Source organism: Procambarus clarkii, chromosome 10 (genome assembly GCF_040958095.1).
Source record: "Procambarus clarkii isolate CNS0578487 chromosome 10, FALCON_Pclarkii_2.0, whole genome shotgun sequence".
NCBI classification, from domain to species: Eukaryota; Metazoa; Arthropoda; class Malacostraca; order Decapoda; family Cambaridae; genus Procambarus; species Procambarus clarkii.
The window spans coordinates 29,343,088-29,366,002 of record NC_091159.1 but is presented as its reverse complement, the minus strand read 5'-3'; the positions used below and the strand labels follow the sequence as shown (position 1 = coordinate 29,366,002).

The window sequence follows — 22,915 nt, the reverse complement described above, 5'->3', positions numbered from 1 at the left end:
TGTGTGTGTGTGTGTGTGTGTGTGTGTGTGTGTGTGTGTGTGTGTGTGTGTGTGTGTGTGTGTGTGTGGTGTGTGTGTGTGTGTGTGTGTGTGTGTGTGTGTGTGTGTGTGTGTGTGTGTGTGTGTGTGTGGTGTGTGGTGTGTGTGTGTGGTGTGTGTGTGTGTGTGTGTGTGTGTGTGGTGTGTGTGGTGTGTGTGTGTGTGGTGTGTGTGGTGTGTGTGTGTGGTGTGTGTGGTGTGTGTGTGTGTGTGTGTGTGTGTGTGTGTGTGTGTGTGTGTGTGTGTGTGTGTGTGTGTGTGTGTGTGTGTGTGTGTGTGTGTGTGTGTGGTGTGTGTGTGTGTGTGGTGTGTGTGGTGTGTGTGTGTGTGTGTGTGTGTGTGTGTGTGTGTGTGTGTGTGTGTGTGTGTGTGTGTGTGTGTGTGTGTGTGTGTGTGTGTGTGTGTGTGTGGTGTGTGTGGTGTGTGTGTGTGTGGTGTGTGTGTGTGTACTCACCTATATGTACTCACCTATATGTGCTTGCAGGATCGAGCATTGACTCTTGGATCCCGCCTTTCCAGCTATCGGTTGTTTACAGCAATGACTCCTGTCCCATTTCCCTATCATACCTAGTTTTAAAAGTATGAATAGTATTTGCTTCCACAACCTGTTCCCCAAGTGCATTCCATTTTTCTACTACTCTCACGCTAAAAGAAAACTTCCTAACATCTCTGTGACTCATCTGAGTTTCCAGTTTCCACCCATGTCCCCTCGTTCTGTTATTATTACGTGTGAACATTTCATCTATTTCCACTTTGTCAATTCCCCTGAGTATTTTATATGTCCCTATCATATCTCCTCTCTCCCTTCTTTTCTCTAGTGTCGTAAGGTTCAGTTCCTTCAGCCGCTCTTCATATCCCATCCCTCGTAACTCTGGGACAAGCCTCGTCGCAAACCTCTGAACCTTCTCCAGTTTCTTTATGTGTTTCTTCAGGTGGGGGCTCCATGATGGCGCGGCATACTCTAAGACGGGTCTCACGTAGGCAGTGTAAAGCGCCCTAAAAGCTTCCTCATTTAGGTTTCTGAATGAAGTTCTAATTTTCGCCAGTGTAGAGTACGCTGCTGTCGTTATCCTATTTATATGTGCCTCAGGAGTTAGATTAGGTGTCACATCCACTCCCAGGTCTCTTTCTCGAATCGTTACAGGTAGGCTGTTCCCCTTCATTGTGTACTGTCCCTTTGGTCTCCTGTCACCTGATCCCATTTCCATAACTTTACATTTACTGGTGTTAAACTCCAGTAGCCATTTCCCTGACCATCTCTGCAGCCTGTTTAAGTCCTCTTGGAGGATCCTACAATCCTCGTCTGTCACAACTCTTCTCATTAATTTTGCGTCATCTGCAAACATTGACATGTATGATTCCACTCCTGTAAACATATCATTTACGTAAATTAGAAAGAGGATTGGTCCCAGCACCGATCTTTGAGGTACTCCACTTGTTACTGTTCGCCAGTCCGACTTTTCGCCCCTTACCATTACCCTCTGGCTCCTTCCTGTAAGGTAGTTCTTCACCCATACTAGGGCCTTTCCGCTTACTCCTGCCTGCCTCTCAAGTTTGTATAGTGTGTGTGTGTGTGTGTGTGTGTGTGTGTGTGTGTGTGTGTGTGTGTGTGTGTGTGTGTGTGTGTGTGGAGGAGCCACACACACACACGCCTACTCCTGTTTATGCAGGAGTGGGCGTGGATTGTTTGCGTATAGGCAGGTTGATTGTTGATGTTGGAACAGTGGAACCTCTGACCAAACAACGGTTGTCACGCACCCTGGTGCCACAAGCAACAATAAACAATCAACCAAGCTATAAAGAAACACTCTGGTGGCACTGTTTCACTGTTCACACTTGCACGCAACACGTGTATTACTGGCAGTGAAGAGCACAAGCGGACAGCTGCCACCATGACGCCTCGCTACACTGGTGCCCTGCGGCACAGGTCACCTCTGTGGGTATGGGGTCTCTCACAGGATGGGTATGGGGTGCCTCACAGGATGGGTATGGGGTCCCTCACAGGATGGGTATGGGGTCCCTCACAGGATGGGTATGGGGTCCCTCACAGGATGGGTATGGGGTCCCTCACAGGATGGGTATGGGGTGCCTCACAGGATGGGTATGGGGTCCCTCACAGGATGGGTATGGGGGTGTCTCACAGGATGGGTATGGGGTGCCTCACAGGATGGGTATGGGGTCCCTCACAGGATGGGTATGGGGTGCCTCACAGGATGGGTATGGGGTCCCTCACAGGATGGGTATGGGGTGCCTCACAGGATGGGTATGGGGTCCCTCACAGGATGGGTATGGGGTCCCTCACAGGATGGGTATGGGGTGTCTCACAGCATGGGTATGGGGTCCCTCACAGGATGGGTATGGGGTCCCTCACAGGATGGGTATGGGGTTCCTCACAGGATGGGTATGGGGTCCCTCACAGGATGGGTATGGGGTCCCTCACAGGATGGGTATGGGGTGCCTCATAGGATGGGTATGGGGTGCCTCACAGGATGGGTATGGGGTACCTGACAGGATGGGTAAGGGCTACCTGACAGGATGGGTATGGGGTGCCTCACAGGATGCGTATGGGGTACCTCACAGGATGGGTATGGGGTCCCTCACAGGATGGGTATGGGGTTCCTCACAGGATGGGTATGGGGTACCTCACAGGATGGGTATGGGGTGCCTCACAGGATGGGTATGGGGTCCCTCACAGGATGGGTATGGGGTCCCTCACAGGATGGGTATGGGGTCCCTCACAGGATGGGTATGGGGTCCCTCACAGGATGGGTATGGGGTGCCTCACAGGATGGGTATGGGGTCCCTCACAGGATGGGTATGGGGGTGTCTCACAGGATGGGTATGGGGTGCCTCACAGGATGGGTATGGGGTCCCTCACAGGATGGGTATGGGGTGCCTCACAGGATGGGTATGGGGTCCCTCACAGGATGGGTATGGGGTGCCTCACAGGATGGGTATGGGGTCCCTCACAGGATGGGTATGGGGTCCCTCACAGGATGGGTATGGGGTGTCTCACAGCATGGGTATGGGGTCCCTCACAGGATGGGTATGGGGTCCCTCACAGGATGGGTATGGGGTCCCTCACAGGATGGGTATGGGGTCCCTCACAGGATGGGTATGGGGTCCCTCACAGGATGGGTATGGGGTGCCTCATAGGATGGGTATGGGGTGCCTCACAGGATGGGTATGGGGTACCTGACAGGATGGGTAAGGGCTACCTGACAGGATGGGTATGGGGTGCCTCACAGGATGCGTATGGGGTACCTCACAGGATGGGTATGGGGTCCCTCACAGGATGGGTATGGGGTTCCTCACAGGATGGGTATGGGGTACCTCACAGGATGGGTATGGGGTGCCTCACAGGATGGGTATGGGGTGCCTCACAGGATGGGTATGGGGTACCTCACAGGATGGGTATGGGGTGCCTCACAGGATGGATATGGGGTCCCTCACAGGATGGGTATGGGGTCCCTCACAGGATGGGTATGGGATCCCTCACAGGATGGGTATAGGGTCCCTCACAGGATGGATATGGGGTCCCTCACAGGATGGGTATGGGGTCCCTCACAGGATGGGTATGGGGTCCCTCACAGGATGGGTATAGGGTCCCTCACAGGATGGGTATGGGGTCCCTCACAGGATGGGTATAAGTGACTCACAGGATGGGTATGGGGTACAATATAAATTAACTAAACTATAAATCATAATTCAAGATGAAGTATGAGACAGTGTTCATGAGGAAGTATGAGGCAGTGTTCATGAGGAAGAATGAGACAGTGTTCATGGGGAACCAACTAGTAAATACTGGTTGTTCTTGGATGGGTGGGAGGGAGGGATAGAAAGGGGAGAGAGAATGGGAAGGAAAGAGTGAGGGTGGAATTGAGGAAGGGTGTGTAAGGGAGGGAGGAAGGGAAGGAAGGAAGGGAAGGAAAGAGGGAGGGAACAACGACGATGTCACATGGAAACTTAACAAGAATGAAGGAATATAATGATAATCTCACACTCAGGGATTAGGGACTATAATGATAATCTCACACTCAGGGATTAGGGACTATGGTGATAATCTTACACTCAGGACCTAAGCCCAATCAGGTCAATCTTACACTCAGATCATTACTCGACTGCTGAAGTTTAACATTATAAGTATAAAAAAGCTCAGAAGAATTAGAACACTCATTTATACACACGCGGGACACCAGGGGCTACACACCTGGTGTTCACACCAGGGGCTACACACCTGGTGTTCACAGCAGGGGCTACACACCTGGTGTTCACAGCAGGGGCTACACACCTGGTGTTCACAGCAGGGGCTACACACCTGGTGTTCACAGCAGGGGCTACACACCTGGTGTTCACAGCAGGGGCTACACACCTGGTGTTCACAGCAGGGGCTACACACCTGGTGTTCACAGCAGGGGCTACACACCTGGTGTTCACAGCAGGGGCTACACACCTGGTGTTCACAGCACAGTGTGGGCAGGAACACAGGCAACAAGTACACACGCCGAGCTCTCTCGCGCCCCCTGGAGGATGACGCAATCTGGGGCTATTAGTGCCTATCCATCCCCTCCTTCCTTCCTATCCTCCTCTACCCTCCTTTTACTTCAATCTTTATTTCCCACTTTCTTCCTTATATTTTCTAAATTTCTTCGTCATGCCTATCCTTCCACCCCCCCCCCCAGCACTCTATACTGCCTTTCCTTTCTCTCTTCGCTGCAATTCTATTCCACTTCCACTTTTATATCTCCTCCCGTTCCCTTTTCTCCTTTCCTTCTTTTTTCTCTACTTCCTCCCCTTCCATAACTCCCCCCTAATAACACTAATATCATAAACCCATGGCAGTAAGGAGTCACGGAGACCAGCGACCAAACGCCACCTGGCGACCACAGGACTAGAAGCGACCAGACGCCACCTGGCGACCACAGGACTAGAAGCGACCAGACGCCACCTGGCGACCACTGGACTAGAAGCGACCAGACGCCACCTGGCGACCACAGGACTAGAAGCGACCAGACGCCACCTGGCGACCACTGGACTAGAAGCGACCAGACGCCACCTGGCGACCACTGGACTAGAAGCGACCAAACACCACCTGGCGACCACTGGACTAGAAGCGACCAGACGCCACCTGGCGACCACTGGACTAGAAGCGACCAGACGCCACCTGGCGACCACAGGACTAGAAGCGACCAGACGCCACCTGGCGACCACTGGACTAGAAGCGACCAGACGCCACCTGGCGACCACTGGACTAGAAGCGACCAGACGCCACCTGGCGACCACAGGACTAGAAGCGATCAGACGCCACCTGGCGACCACTGGACTAGAAGCGACCAGACGCCACCTGGCGACCACTGGACTAGAAGCGATCAGACGCCACCTGGCGACCACTGGACTAGAAGCGACCAGACGCCACCTGGCGACCACTGGACTAGAAGCGACCAGACGCCACCTGGCGACCACAGGACTAGAAGCGACCAGACGCCACCTGGCGACCACTGGACTAGAAGCGACCAGACGCCACCTGGCGACCACTGGACTAGAAGCGACCAGACGCCACCTGGCGACCACTGGACTAGAAGCGACCAAACACCACCTGGCGACCACTGGACTAGAAGCGACCAGACGCCACCTGGCGACCACTGGACTAGAAGCGACCAGACGCCACCTGGCGACCACTGGACTAGAAGCGACCAGACGCCACCTGGCGACCACTGGACTAGAAGCGACCAGACGCCACCTGGCGACCACAGGACTAGACCGACACACCAACAAACAACAAACAACAAACATGACCACTGGAGCAACAAGCAGAGGGTGAAGGCGGTAACGGAAGGCGTCATCCAGGGAAGAACAGCAACAAGTGACGGTGGAATTAAGATGTTATTTTGTGCATGATGCACTGCCTTCCGTGGGGGGGGGGGGGGGCAGTGGTGGGTGGGGGGGGATCTGTGGTGGGTGGAACTGTGGTGGGGGAACTGTGGTGGGTGGTGGGGAGTTGTGTGGTGGTGACAATGATTGTGCTCACCATACTGTCCTGGGGGGATGGGAGTCAGTTTCAGCTTGGTCCTGCCTGTTAGTCCTCACCCAACTGGTGTACACTGTACAGGTCCCAGAACTATTGGCTTGTGTTATATTAACATATGTTGTTGTGTACGGAGTCTGCCTCCAGCACCCCGCTCTCTCCTACACTTCACTTACTCACTATTTGTACCATGAACTAACTATTCACAATGTCTCTGTGGTTCATTTCAGTTCTTCATCTCCACTTGTGTTTCATTGTCCGTGTACCAATCACCCCGCGTAATCTATACTTGTTTCGCCCTGTCAACTTCTGAGGATTTTACATGTGGTAATCATGTATCCACTAGCAATGGTTGTAACTCGTATCTCTCAGTTCTGTGACTAGTCTGGTGGCATTGATCTAAGTTTCTCTAGCTTTGTTTTGTCTTTGGCAAGATAATGACTTATCAATGACGCCGTCAAATCTCAAATTGGTCTGAGATACATTGTAATGGTTGTTGTATTGGTGGGGAGGGGGGGGGCGGTTGTGGAGGAGCGGGTCACTCCACTTACCTAACAGTGAATACGGGGGCAAGGGAAGGGAGCTACCAGGAGAAAGCGCTAAACCATTACGACTATATAGCAGTGGGAAGGGGTCAGGAAAAGGATTTGGGATAGGACGGGGGGGAAAGGAATGGTGCCAAACCACTTGGACGGTCGAGGATTGAACGCCGACCTGCATGAAGCCAGGCCGTCGCTCTACCGTCCTGCCCAAGTGGTTGTGCATGTAAACACTACGAGGAAAGTGCTTCGTGGCGCGCCTCGCGTGTTCATAATAAGACACTCTGCCCACCTGTCAGTCAACTGTCTCAATGACAATATTTTCATGTTGCAGGAGCGGAGGATGCTGGCAATACCTGGTGATGGGTAAGCTGGCTACGGTGATGGGTAAGCTGGCTACGGTGATGGGTAAGCTGACTACGGTGATGGGTAAACTGTATATCAACAAGGTGGAGGGAGAGAGGGTGAGGGCGCCAGGGAGAGTGCGGGGCAGCAGGGCGGTACTGGTAGTGGTGGTGCTGCTGTTACTGCCATCATTGATGTATTGGTCGTCCACCCAGTACCTGTCCCTCACGCCCTTCTCCTCCCTGCTCCCCGCCCACGACAACCACACCGCCCACAGCCACGACACCGCCCACAGCCACGACACCGCCCACAGCCACGACACCGCCCACAGCCACGACACCGCCCACAGCCACGACACCGCCCACTCTGGCGCTCAAGGCCAAGCGACCCCAAAACAAGAGCAGCAGCACCACCACAACACTACTACCTACAACTATAATTCCATCCACCTCACTGTCAACAACCACACTTCCAACCACACCACCTCCAGCAACAACGCTGCCAACCATACCACCAGGAACCTCGCCGTCATCGACCACACGGAGAGTGATGTACATGTTAACGGTAAGTTATTCTACCTATACTCAAGAGATTAACTATTAATTAATCTGTCACTGTAACGAAGAGAGAGAGAGAGAGAGAGAGAGAGAGAGAGAGAGAGAGAGAGAGAGAGAGAGAGAGAGAGAGAGAGAGAGAGAGAGAGAGAGAGAGAGAGAGAGAGAGAGAGAGAGAGAGAACTAGTGATTTATGAGGTAATAACAGGAAGAGAGTTCTGCAACAGCAGATTATAATATGCAAGTGACAGAGAGGCTCCTGGGTGTACAACACCCTCCCACCTCCTGTGGGAGGGGAGGGCGGTGACCTGTGTTGTCACACCTGTTACACCTGCAACTGTTACCTCACCAAGGTTCACCTGTCATAAAGCACCTGTGAGGAAGACTAATGACTGACCTCTTAATTATGTGTTAGTTATAATGGGGACTCGAAGCAAGGCATGTAAACTGTTCACATCTACTTTATGAGAAAATATTGCGGCCCTGCCATTGGACCTTCAACTCTCGGTCACGAGACATCGGGTATATACGTAACACCTTGCGAAACCTGTACATCTTTCCCCCTCAATCGTGGTAGCTTTGTTTACATTTATTAAACAGGTCTATGAGATTCGGAACTTCACAACCCAGAATTATTATTCCTTTAAACGACCTTGTAGTGCTTAGCTAATAAACGGTTTAAGGAATGAAAGCCCCCACAAACAAAGCCCCCACAAACAAAGTCCCCACAAACAAAGCCCTCACAAACAAAGCCCTCACAACCAAAGCCCCCACAAACAAAGCCCTTGTAACGGGGGGGTGGGGGAAATAGCTCTATCTTGTCCATTATTCCACCCCCCAGTTAACTAACGAGGCCGGGGGAAACAGCTCTCTCTAGTCCGTTATCCCGTCCCCAGTTAGCTAACTATTCTAGAGCACCTCCAGAGTTCCTAAGGCAACCTCTCTCGTTCAACACCTTGTAACCTAGGTATTTGACTACCTAGGTGCTAAGACTACAAGGCGCCGTAACTGGATCAGCTACCCGAAACTCTAGAGAGAACTCTAGAATACTGAATCATTGCCACAAACGTATAAGAGAAAACGAAAGGAAAGAAATGAATAGTGAAGTAATTAGTGAGGGTTTGGGGTGAGAGGGAGAGAGGTGGGAGGAGCGAGGAGGGTCATTAGTTGAAAGTGAGAGTTCAGAGAGGGGTGGAGGGAGAGGTGTAGATAGGTAGAAGTAGAAGAGTAGATAGTAGAAGTCGAAAGTAGATAGTAGAAGACGAAATGCTGCCACCATCCATTCATGATCATTACATACAAGACAAGGAATGGAACTTGCCTGTATCACAAAATTCTCAAAGGATGTTATCATGAGTTCATTATTAGTATGTTCCCTCTGTACCATGTATCAACTCCAAACAAGTACTCATTAATATCTTGAATCTAGTAACCACCGAGGCTTTCTCACCTCAACTCAAAGCTCTAGGGAACAAAGACGATTTAAATAATAAGTTCATGTATTTCACATACTAAGTACCATAATATAAGCAATCCAATTAAAATGTTAAAGAGAGTCATCATCCAAGAATTCGAGAACCCTACAACTTGACTGCCCCTGATCATCACACAACATATGTAAACACGACCAAGTCACCTTAATGTTCACTCACCGAGGACTGAGTCTAAGTTGAATAGAGAGGGGGGGGGGGGGTCTGTAGCTTGACAGAGACTGTCTCGCCCCTGCCGGCCGACAGCCTCCCTGCTAGGGACGTCTTCTCTGCTCTGCTGGCTCGTCTGCTCTGTTGTCTTAATGCCTCAATGCTCTATGCTCCCTCAGTATATATTGGGGACCCTAGTACTAACTCCGCCCACAAGTAGATAGCCTCCGGCACTACCAAGCCACTCCTTAAACGTCGGCAAGTTTGAAGGCTACCAGGCTCCAACTAAGAGATTATCAGAAGCAAGGTGAAATTCGCATGATCTGACCTCAGGTCACTTGGGGTCATTAACGCTTTGAGGTGTGAGTTTCAGGCCGACAAACTGGCGCCTCTCAGATCTTTGTCTGTGACTCATGTACTCTATGTATGTATTAAACTAAACCAAACACTTTTACAGTGTTACACCCTCACAAACAAAGCCCCCACAAACAAAGCCCTCACAAACAAAGCCCTCACAAACAAAGCCCTCACAAACAAAGCCCTCACAAACAAAGCCCCCACAAACAAAGCCCCCACAAACAAAGCCCTCACAAACAAAGCCCTCACAAACAAAGCCCCCACAAACAAAGCCCTCACAAACAAAGCCCTCACAAACAAAGCCCTCACAAACAAAGCCCTCACAAACAAAGTTCCCACAAACAAAGTCCCCACAAACAAAGTCCCCACAAACAAAGCCCTCACAAACAAAGCCCTCACAAACAAAGCCCCCACAAACAAAGCCCTCACAAACAAAGTCCCCACAAACAAAGCCCTCAAATACAAAGCCCCCACAAACAAAGCCCCCACAAACAAAGCCCTCACAAACAAAGCCCTCACAAACAAAGCCCTCACAAACAAAGCCCCCACAAACAAAGCCTCCACAAACAAAGCCCTCACAAACAAAGCCCTCACAAACAAAGCCCCCACAAACAAAGCCCTCACAAACAAAGCCCTCACAAACAAAGCCCTCACAAACAAAGCCCTCACAAACAAAGCCCTCACAAACAAAGTCCCCACAAACAAAGCCCTCACAAACAAAGCCCTCACAAACAAAGCCCCCACAAACAAAGCCCCCACAAAGCCCCCACAAACAAAGTCCCCACAAACAAAGTCCCCACAAACAAAGCCCCCACAAACAAAGCCCTCACAAACAAAGTCCCTCACAAACAAAGTCCCCACAAACAAAGTTCCCACAAACAAAGTCCCCACAAACAAAGCCCTCACAAACAAAGCCCCCACAAACAAAGCCCTCACAAACAAAGCCCCCACAAACAAAGCCCTCACAAACAAAGTCCCCACAAACAAAGCCCTCAAAAACAAAGCCCCCACAAACAAAGCCCCCACAAACAAAGCCCCCACAAACAAAGCCCTCACAAACAAAGCCCTCACAAACAAAGCCCCCCCATGATTGAGGAAAGATGTACGGGTTTCGTAAGTGGTTGCGGAAATACTTGATATAGTATGTATGACAATGAAACAGTGAAAGAAAAATGGTGACTGCTGAAGGGCGTCGTGGAGTCATCATAGTATAGTGAGCCGGTACAGTACCACTACATGAAGGGAAATATTAAACTACTGAAGCATATGGACGTATGCAAGTCCTTAAGTGGGACTCAAGGTGAGGTGGTCCATGACCTGTGAGGAGAACTCAAGAGGACCAGAGAAAGGAAGAGGATCAGGTAAAGGGATCTAGACTATTATTACCTGAATAAGGAGATCACCCCACAAACTATCTTTAATTAAAATAGGTTAATGAAAGTAGAAATTAGGACAGAACATTAAAAAAGAATAGTATAAAAAAGCCGTTGCTGAGACACAGCAACCCTCCCCTGTCCCCCCCCCCCCCCCCTGTTCTCCGGACCATTCCCCCCTCCCCCGTCCCCTCGTCCTCCCCACCATTCCCCACTCCCTCGTCCGATGCATTCCCAAATGATCTGATGTTCCCATCAGAAAATTGGAACATCAAATGATCTGATGTTCCTATCACTGAAATATAAGTAAAACAGTTAAAAAATGAAATGAAAGACAATAAAAAAATAACAAAATAAACTATACTCACGAAATGAACGAAATGGTAAACAGCTCAGCTCAATTCCAACACAATGTCACACAAAATAGTTAAATCAAACTGCAAATAAATCGAATTCTATGAAAATTCAATTTGTCAATGCAATCAGAAGCATTGAACTGAAATTGTAACATAGTATTGCGTGTGTTGCTCTTACGTGCAACAGATGGCGCTGTTTCTTAAAAAAGTATGCTTTTACCTATCCTAAATTTACCTATTTACCTATCCTAGTGTTTACCTAAACACGCGCGTATTCGAATGGAACGTTGTGTCAAAATTTCAAAGCAAACGGAAAAGAACTTTCGGAGATTAACGATTTTGAACAAACGAACATTTACACTATATATATTATATATATATATATATATATATATATATATATATATATATATATATATATATATATATATATATATATATATATATATATATATATTTATTTATTTATTTATTTATTTATTTATTTTAGCATCAGAAAACTATTTCCCCGTGAAGGATTCGAATCCAGACAGCCAGGAACTTCATGACCCTTCACGCTGGGAACACGTGAGTATCATTTGTGCGTCAAGTCGACCGCCAACTTAAGTTATGAAGAACTCTCCAGCCGCCAGGCAGAACGCCTTAAGAGAGCCCAACAGCATAATCTGGATATGAAAGTAAAATTTTGGCTGGACGAAATGGCACTCTTACTGGTGGAGGCTGAGGGCGGTGAAGCAGGAGACTTGGGTCCACCTGGAGGTGACGTAGACAAAGGGGCTGAGGAGAAGTGGGGACCATCACAAGAAGGAAGGACGAGGGGGGGATGAGTGGGATGAGGGGGAAGTGTGGAAGGTCATATTAAAGGACATTTCCACTTTGGAATGGGAGGGGGCATTTTTTGTTGCTGTTTTGCATATTAACTTGCTGGTAAATTGCAGCTTAAGGTGTGCCTGGGCTGAACGAGGGAAGTTCTCCCACAAAGATTCGTAACAGCGACACTGTTTTTGAGCAGGTTCGGAAGAGAGATTTACGGCTTGGCAACAGCCAGTGACCTGGAAATTAAGTGCTTCCACCACGACAAGAGGACACAACAGTATTTTGGTTCTGAGTCTAAAGCCAATCATCGTCTAGAGTCTAGGGGGGTTATTGGCACCACCAAACTTGCTTTATCAATTTACAAAAACTTTATAGTCTTTAATGTCGTCTCGGTTGCATAGTTGGGTTCGTTCTCGACTCACGCTCGGGAATCCCGGGTTCCAATCCTCGTCGGGACAGAAATGGTGGTTGCATCCTGAGAAGGGTTTAAACCCAAGGTACGACCTTCGGGGGGTCGAACCGAAGGTCGGGACATCAGGATACTGGCAGCAGGGTTTTCATTTATACATGTTTCATTGAATATGAAACAAAGATCACATTTGGAGATTTCCAATTAAACCAAGATGCAAGAGCACTAGTCAGAGGGATATATATATATATATATATATATATATATATATATATATATATATATATATATATATGTCGTACCTAGTAGCCAGAACGCACTTTTTGGACTACTATGCAAGGCCCGATTTGCCTAATAAGCCAAGTTTTCCTGAATTAATATATTTTCTCTAAATTTTTTCTTATGAAATGATAAAGCTACCCATTTCATTATGCATGAGGTCAATTTTTTTTTATTGCAGTTAAAATTAATGTAGATTTATGACCGAACCTAACCAACCCTACCTAACCTATCTTTATAGGTTAGGTAGCCGAAAACGTTAGGTTAGGTTAGATTAGGTAGGTTAGGTAGTCGAAAAAACATTAATTCATGAAAACTAGGCTTATTAGGCAAATCGGGCCTTGCATAGTAGGCTGAGAAGTGAGTTCTGGCTACTAGGTACGACATATATATATATATATATATATATATATATATATATATATATATATATATATATATATATATATATATATATATATATATACATATGATCGATGTTCCCTTCGGGAATCTTAATTTTAAGATGAATAGGAAAACCAGGTATATACTGAACATCTTGTTTCAGATTCTTTACTTTAAAATGCATAACGTTTCGAATACTTCTCGTATTCATCATCAGATCTAAAAGAAAAAAAACAGAAATCACAATCAAATAACTGGTAAACAAAGAACTCATACTGAATACAATTGCCTATCAAAGAAAGGAAAATGATTAAAAAACAAAACACTTAAGCTTACTTAAAGTGATCAATACAAATAAAACTTATTAACTGTCACATACATTAAATCTAATTCAAAAACCCATTAAATTACACGAAGTTTTATAACTACTAAAACAAACCATACTATTGAACTTACGCAAAGTGATTAACAGGAGTGAAACTTGTTAGCTAACACATAGATACTAAACACTATTACAAATATTCATATAATGACTACAAATCTACAAAAAATGTATATAAAATGCAAGCAGAATAAGCGACAATTATAGAGTACTAATCAAAATCTTATAAAAACTCAAATATTAAACAAATCTAAATACCAAAAAATGTATTATATATCCTAAATAAAAAGATTATACTAATGTACAATGTCAAGAATTAAAATAAGTAAGAAAAGTCAAAGACATGGTAAACTAAACAAAATTATAATAAAATTAAACTGCCAGAATGAACTATAAATCAAATTACAGGGCCTACTGTGCACTATACAGTGTACAATTGAACAGCCGAAAGGTTACTATTAAACAGACGCCGCAGCTCCTTTATATATATGGATTCCATTATTCTCAAATCTGACTGGCCATTCATACAAGTGTCCAGAATTTTAAAATCAGATTCCAGCAGAGAATGATTAAACTCATAACAATGGTTTCTAATCTCCGAAAATGCTGGTTTAGACAAAGGTAATCCAGTCCTAAAAGATACTCCCCGGTGCTCAAGTATCCTAATCTTAAAGTTCCGAATGGAAATCCCGATATATCCAGCATTACAGCTGGAACAATTATATAATACATTTTTTGGTATTTAGATTTGTTTAATATTTGAGTTTTTATAAGATTTTGGTTAGTACTCTATAATTGTCGCTTATTCTGCTTGCATTTTATATACATTTTTTGTAGATTTGTAGTTATTATATGAATATTTGTAATAGTGTTTAGTATCTATGTGTTAGCTAACAAGTTTCACTCCTGTTAATCACTTTGCGTAAGTTCAATAGTATGGTTTGTTTTAGTAGTTATAAAACTCTTCGTGTAATTTAATGGGTTTTTGAATTAGCTTTAATGTATGTGACAGTTAATAAGTTTTATTTGTATTGATCACTTTAAGTAAGCTTAAGTGTTTTGTATTTTAATCATTTTCCTTTCTTTGATAGGCAATTGTATTCAGTATGAGTTCTTTGTTTACCAGTTATTTGATTGTGATTTCTGTTTTTTTTTCTTTTAGATCTGATGATGAATACGAGAAGTATTCGAAATGTTATGCATTTTAAAGTAAAGAATCTGAAATAAGATGTTCAGTATATCCCTGGTTTTCCTATTCATCTTAAATATATATATATATATATATATATATATATATATATATATATATATATATATATATATATATATATATATATATATATATATATATATATGCGCAACCTGTATTCGGGGACACGCATACAGGTTGCGTGTCCCCGACAAAAATAATTATTAAATTATTATTTGAATTAATAACTAACCTGAATAACACACAATGGATTCTCAAATTCTATAAAATTTATATATACACGCACACACACACACGGAAAAAGTACCTTAAACCCATCAGATTACTATTTCAAAGCTGCATGCCTCGCGGTGTCCATTGTCTAGTGTTGTGTAGAACTTTATTGTTGGCAGAGAGAGAATCATCCAGGGACGAACAGCAGCCGCCAGCCGTCGAGACCTGCCAGCACCAGGACGAGGAGCAACCTATGGAAGCCTGCCAGCACCTGCAGGAGCCGCTGCCCATGGAGTCCTGCCAAGACCAATACCAGCAGGAGACAGAAGCCTCGCGCCTGGTGGTACTATATACTCCCTTCTGGAATAACTGGGCGTACTGGGACGTCATGGTCGACCTCCACGCCCGTCTGCGACAGGGACGCTGTCCAACCTGGAGGTGTGTGGGATCTCCTCAGTTACTGGGCATAACGTAACCTCTCACGCATGTATTATTTTATTCTCCTGTGAAAGTGGGAATTATGAGTAAGCGGTAAGCCAGTATGACTATATTATCGCACACTGAAGGCATACGAGCAGTTAAGAGCCCCGCTTCTATGCCAGGTATGGTGAGCCACTACGGGCTCACCATAGCCCGTGCTGCTTGGAACTTTCTGTTCGGAGTAGCTGAATCTAAAACAACAACAACAGGCATACGAGGAAAGGAGCTGGGACAGAGTGACGGAGTGAAGGGAGGGTGACCAAACACTTGCACTATTGGGGATCAAACACCGACTTGCAAGAAGCGAGGCTGTTGCTATTCCGACGCAGAACGGAAACGTAAAACTTCACTCGTAATCCGATAATAAACATAATCTGATAATTGGTTTGTTATGCATGTCGGGCTATAAATGACTTAACATTCACCAGGCCAGGATCATGAACGAGAGCCTCGTATTTTCAACGTAGAATTCGACTCTCCCAATGATTCAAGCGAATGAGTCCACCAAACTGTGGATTGAACCGTGTTTACATTTAAGTATTTACTGACGAGACTTCTCACAGAGCGAGTTATATGCCCCAATTCCACACTATATACACCACAATACAAACCACAGTAGCACAGGAAAAACCACAGGAGCACAGGTAAAAAGTCATGCGAGGTCTGATTAACAATTACATTTAATCTGCGCACCTTATAATTATTATAAACATTTTGCATTGCAACATCTAATTATTTGCAATATTAGAGGTAATCCTGTGTAGGAATATGTGAACTTGTGGTGGTGTTCTAGGTGCGAGTTCGTGTGGACGGAGGCGGCGTCGTCAGCGAGGGTGACGGAGGCCGACGCCGTTGTCTTCTTCAGCTACGATGTCCTAAAACGGCCCCTGCCCCCCCGCTCCCCCCGCCAGCTGTGGATATGGCTGGAACTGGAGGTATTACACTAGGCGTCGACCACCACACACCAGTATCGCTAACAACAGCGTCGACCACCACACACCAGTAACGCTAACAATAGCGTCAACCACCACACACCAGTATCGCTAACAATAGCGCCGACCACCACACACCAGTATCGCTAACAATAGCGCCGACCACCACACACCAGTATCGCTAACAATAGCGCCGACCACCACACACCAGTATCACTAACAATAGCGTCGACCACCACACACCAGTATCGCTAACAATAGCGTCAACCACCACACACCAGTATCGCTAACAATAGCGCCGACCACCACACACCAGTATCACTAACAATACCGTCGACCACCACACACCAGTATCACTAACAATAGCGTCGACCACCACACACCAGTATCACTAACAATAGCGTCGACCACCACACACCAGTATCGCTAACAATAGCGTCGACCACCACACACCAGTATCACTAACAATAGCGTCGACCACCACACACCAGTATCGCTAACAATACCGTCGACCACCACACACCAGTATCACTAACAATAGCGTCGACCACCACACACCAGTATCGCTAACAATAGCGTCGACCACCACACACCAGTATCACTAACAATAGCGTCGACCACCACACACCAGTATCACTAACAATAGCGTCGACCACCACACACCAGTATCGCTAACAATACCGTCGACCACCACACACCAGTATCACTAACAATAGCGTCGACCACCACACACCAGTATCACTAACAATAGCGTCGACCACCACACACCAGTATCACTAACAATAGCGTCGACCACCACACACCAGTATCACTAGCAATAGCGTCGACCACCACACACCAGTATCACTAACAATAGCGTCGACCACCACACACCAGTATCACTAACAATAGCGTCAACCACCACACACCAGTATCACTAACAATAGCGTCAACCACCACACACCAGTATCGCTAACAATAGCGTCAACCACCACACACCAGTATCACTAACAATAGCGTCGACCACCACACACCAGTATCACTAACAATAGCGTCGACCACCACACACCAGTATCACTAACAATAGCGTCAACCACCACACACCAGTATCACTAACAATAGCGTCAACCACCACACACCAGTATCGCTAACAATAGCGTCGACCACCACACACCAGTATCGCTAACAATAGCGTCGACCACCACACACCAGTATCACTAACAATACCGTCGACCACCACACACCAGTATCACTAACAATACCGTCGACCACCACACACCAGTATCACTAACAATACCGTCGACCACCACACACCAGTATCGCTAACAATAGCGCCGACCACCACACACCAGTATCACTAACAATAGCGTCGACCACCACACACCAGTATCACTAACAATAGCGTCGACCACCACACACCAGTATCACTAACAATAGCGTCGACCACCACACACCAGTATCACTAACAATACCGTCGACCACCACACACCAGTATCGCTAACAATAGCGTCGACCACCACACACCAGTATCACTAACAATAGCGTCGACCACCACACACCAGTATCGCTAACAATAGCGTCGACCACCACACACCAGTATCACTAACAATACCGTCGACCACCACACACCAGTATCGCTAACAATACCGTCGACCACCACACACCAGTATCACTAACAATACCGTCGACCACCACACACCAGTATCACTAACAATAGCGTCGACCACCACACACCAGTATCGCTAACAATAGCGTCGACCACCACACACCAGTATCACTAACAATAGCGTCGACCACCACACACCAGTATCACTAACAATACCGTCGACCACCACACACCAGTATCACTAACAATAGCGCCGACCACCACACACCAGTATCACTAACAATACAAGTATTAGTGTTGTGACCTCAACGATGCTCGTAGTGCTCTAGCTGCCCCACGCCCGGCAGTAAACACGCTTGGCCTTAAGTCAATGAGTCTCGGGATAGGGAAAATATTGAGCAAAATTCTACCAGTTTACTGGGTGACTTCACAAGAAGAATATTTACATTATTTGCAAGGTACATGAAACTTAGTCAACATTGGTACACTAAACTTCAGTTAGATGCTTCTAAGTTAAACTAGTAATAAACTTTAATCACTGTGTACTTGACCAAAAACTTTCAAGTCACTATGGACTAACAATGTCAAAATCGCTCTGAACTCTACAAACTTCAGGTCTCTACAACTGGGCAAACTTAGAGCAGCTAGAACTTGACCGACTTAAAGTCTCTATGATTCAGTAAAAAGAAAAACTAAGTCCGAATGGACTGGTAAAATCAGTCACAAAATGACTTGACAAAATCTAAGTTTCTCTGGACTGCCAACTTCAGCGTCGCTTAACACGAAGTATATAACAAATAAGATACACCTTACTCTCCACAAATGATAATATTCTTACCATACTACTACATCGTACACACAAATTATATACAAAAAACTCGTGGCTGAGCAGAGCTGGGAAGACCCTTCCTCTATCTTGACTGATGATTGACTGTCTTGACTGACGATTGACTGTCTTGACTGACGATTGACTGTCTTGACTGACGATTGACTGTCTTGACTGACGATTGACTGTCTTGACTGACGATTGACTGTCTTGACTGACGATTGACTGTCTTGACACCAAGAGGTTAACTACTTCCGCCCTTGTGGTACCGGAGGAAATTAATCCCTCTTTCATGTTACTCTCAATAAATTTTTATAATAATAAATGCAAACATAAATTTATATAATAATAAATATACTGGAACATATACAGGTGTTCTGTTTATGGAAACATATGATATAGAATTTAAATCATTTCTAAACCTAGATACTCAGGAAGAAGGGTTGGCTGCTCTGACATTAGTTACACACACACACACACACACACACACACACACACACACACACACACACACACACACACACACACACACATACACACATACTTAAGGGAGCCGGCGGCCTAGCGGACAGCACGCTGTACACGTGATCCTGTGGTCCAGGGTTCGATCCCGAGCGCCGGAGAGAAACGATGGGCAGAGTTTTTTTTTCACCCTATGCCCCTGTTACCTAGCAGTAAATAGGTACCTGGGAGTTAGTCAGCTGTCACGGGCTGCTTCTTGGGGTGTGTGTGTGGGGGTGTGGTGTGGAAAAAAAGGAGTAGTAGTAGTAGTAGTAAAAACAGTTGAGAGGCGGGCCGAAAGAGCAGAGCTCAACCCCCGCAAGCACAACTAGGTGAATACATACACACACACACACACACACACACACACACACACACACACACACACACACACACACACACACACACACACACACACACACACAGTTTGGAAACTTAGTACCCAGATGAGCCACAGAGTCATTAGAAATAATTTTTTCAGTGTCAGAGTAATTAACAAATGGAATGCATTAAGTAGTGATGTGGTGGAGGCTGACTCCATACACAGTTTCAAATGTTGATATGATAGAGCCCAGTAGGCTCAGGAATCTGTACACCAGTCAAGCTCTGCTCTGACCTTTGCCTTTGACAGCTTAGTTAAGATGTCTTGAAGGCTACTTGAAGGGGTGCTAACTCTTTATCTAGAGCTGTGACAATGTGTCTCACAGCTCTAGATAAGAAAGTCGACAGCCTTTAAGACGTCTTCCCTAAACTACCTAAGGCAAAGGTCAAAGCAAAGCTCGAGGGGGAATAACATCCATTTTCTAAACTCTGACGGCACACACAAATAGAAAATAACGTTACCCAGAGATAAAAATTGTGTTACACTGCGTAGTCCACTCTACCGATTATTAATAATCCACCGCTAATCCATTACCTGGCTAATAGTCATCTTCAATAACTACCCCCCTTCATTTACCCACGGTTCCACTCCACCTAACGCTCAGCCCCTCACTCTGGCCTCCCCCACACAAGCTTAACACGCAGCTTTTCTCTCAAGTTTACCTGCAGAACTAAGATAACTAACCACAGATAAGCACCGACACTTGTGAAAAATTTACAGCTGGTTCTAAGTATTAGTGTTGTCCAGGCAAGCTCTTATGAGAAAAAGGCCAAATAATGGGATCAAACCCGGGTCCCTGGACTCCCCCAGGCACCCGTATGGTCTGTTTCCTCACAGATGCAGCAGTTTCTTATGATTTCACTGAGTCTTCTTGCTATTGGTATTTTTTAACATTGTAATAATTATGAACTTATGACGTGTGTGATTAAAGTAGCTGTTGTTTTCTTCATGGCTCCACACACTTGGCCAGATGGACGTGTGTATGCCTGTGTTTATGTGACAACGCCTTAACAGTCTCTCCTCCACACTCGCAGGCACCGCCATTGAGCCAGTTCTCTACAGTGATTTGGGATAAAGTGGAGAGTGATGGCATCTTCTTCAACTTAACAATGTCTTACCATCACCTCAGCAACATCGTCGTCCCTAGTGGATACCTGCTGCCCCTGGGTATCCCTCACCACTGTCCCCTACAGCCAGCTGTCACGCTAGACAAATCATCAGAAACTTTCATAAGCTACAGTGAACACATGAGAAAATACGACTCCCTGGTGAAGGAAAAGGGCCGTCGACTGGACAAATGGCTCAGAGCTGAGGCAATTCTGCGCCATCACAGCCCTGGACGAACATTTCCAGGCAGAGGCGAGGAAGAAGCTCCGAACATTACAGGAACTACGGCAGCACCCAGTAAGAATGATACGAGCGATGGAGGAAACAAATTGGATTTTAACGGCGACGCAATAAGAGAGAATACGAGACAAAACAGCGACTATGATGATGGCAGCCACAAACACTGGGGATTAACCCAAGAAGAGATAGCGTGGGTTTCAAGGCGTCAGCTGGCGGTGTGGATGGCCAGTCACTGTTTCACGGAGTCCCGTCGAGAGACACTGGTGGCACAGCTCCAGAAGCACATCAATGTTACCACAGTGGGCAAATGTGGGCAGCTCAAGTGTGGCAGGACCCACTTGGACACTCACTGCTACCGCTGGCTGGCCGGCTCACATCTCTTCTACTTTTCATTTGAGAACGCTCTGTGTGATGACTACCACACCGAGAAGCTCTGGCTCCCACTGGAACACGGAATGGTTCCGGTGGTGTATGGGAAACCCTCCTACCCCGATATTCTCCCATTTGGTTCCTACATAGACGTGATGGCTTTCCCGAGCGCCGTAGCACTGGCCGCTCACCTGGTCTACCTGGCCAACCACCCCACAGTGTATTTGCGACACCTGCAGTGGCGTAGATATTGGCGAGTGAGATGGCCAGTTCCCTGGTGCAGTCTCTGTGCCCGCCTGCACCAGCCACGCCCACACAGCAGCCACGCCCACGCCACCCTTGACTCATGGTGGAATACCACTTCACAGTGCTACGAACCATTGAAGTGGTGACATCGATTCATGTGAAACTTCACTGGAGACAATATATATTAAAGACTATGATTTGTAAATTTAGATTATTTATAAATGCTTTAGATTATGCAGTTCAGTTTTGGTCGCCATACCGATATAGAATAGATGTAAATTCACTAGAACGTGTCCAGCGTAGGATGACAAAGTCAATCCCGCAAATTAGGGACCTGTCATATGAAGAAAGATTGACAAAGTTTAAATTACATTCTCTAGAAAGGCAAAGAATTGTGGGTGACATGATAGAGGTGTATAAGTGGAAGAATGGTCATAACAAAGGGGATATATTAATAATAGGGGTATTAAAAGTATCAACTAATTCTTGCCCATTCATCCACTTGTAAACCTGTAACATGTCACCCATAATTCTTTCTAGATCATGTAATTTAAGCTTTGTGAATCTTTCTTCATATGACAGGTTTGTAATTTGAGGGATTAACTTTGTCATCCTATGCTGGACGCATTCTAGTGAATTAATATCCATTTTAAAGTACGGTGACCAAAACTGAATTGCATAATCAAAATGGGGGCTAACCAGAGCAAGATATAGCTGAAGAACAACACCAGGTGTCTTATTAGTAACGCTTCGATTAATAAATCCCAGTGTCCTATTTGCCTTATTACGAACACTTATGCAATGATTTTTTGGTTTTAAATTCTTACTAATCATGACTCTCAGATCCCTTTCGAAATCCGACTTGGCAATCTCAACACCATCTAGCTCGTATCTTGTAACTCCATCATCATTACCTAGCCTCAAAACCTTACATTTGTCAGCATTAAACTGCATCTGTCATTTTTTTTTACCATTTTAAACCCCCTATTTAGATTGTCTTGAAGTGATAGAGAGTCTTTTTCCTTGTTTTTCCTTGTTCCCTCCCAATTTTTGTATCATCAGCAAATTTGCAAATGTTGCTACTCAAACCTGAATCTAAGTCATTTATATATATTATGAATAACAGATATATAAGGTTCTTCAGATCCTTTGTTATCCATTTCGGGTCATTAGTATTCGAGCTTTTCAATTTGTATGGTATACTACGTTCCTGTGCTTTGCTTAGAATATTTTAAAAAAGTTATATTTTGAATCCACATCGAAATCCCTTTTTACATCACCCATCGCTGGGTTCACATCTCGCTCCAACACCGGCCCCCCCCCCAT

At 45.9% G+C, this 22,915-nt stretch overlaps 2 protein-coding genes across 2 annotated transcripts in view; both read left to right on the top strand.

Moving 5' to 3' along the window:
- Positions 1-22,364, top strand: part of LOC123745838 (alpha-(1,3)-fucosyltransferase C) — a 55,574-nt gene extending 33,210 nt beyond the window's left edge. The window contains exons 2-5 of the mRNA XM_045726918.2: positions 6,938-7,512; positions 15,101-15,359; positions 16,195-16,336; positions 20,662-22,364. Coding sequence (XP_045582874.2) covers positions 6,966-7,512; positions 15,101-15,359; positions 16,195-16,336; positions 20,662-21,735 — 2,022 coding nt within the window. The 5' untranslated portion in view covers positions 6,938-6,965 and the 3' untranslated portion in view covers positions 21,736-22,364. The remainder of the gene's footprint in view (positions 1-6,937; positions 7,513-15,100; positions 15,360-16,194; positions 16,337-20,661) is intronic.
- On the top strand, positions 3,753-5,937 carry LOC138363257 (basic salivary proline-rich protein 2-like). Its single transcript, XM_069322266.1, has 2 exons — positions 3,753-3,781; positions 4,902-5,937. Exons 1-2 carry the CDS (start codon positions 3,753-3,755, stop codon positions 5,935-5,937), a joined length of 1,065 nt encoding a protein of 354 aa, XP_069178367.1.
- Positions 22,365-22,915: the final 551 nt, after the last annotated feature.

Excerpts from the sequence above, each read along its gene's own strand:
- LOC138363257 (XM_069322266.1), top strand. The coding sequence starts at position 3,753 with ATGAAGTATGAGACAGTGTTCATGAGGAA. Across the intron at positions 3,782-4,901 it reads GAGACAGTGTTCATGAGGAA|CGACCAAACGCCACCTGGCG; the intron begins GTATGAGGCAGT and ends CACGGAGACCAG.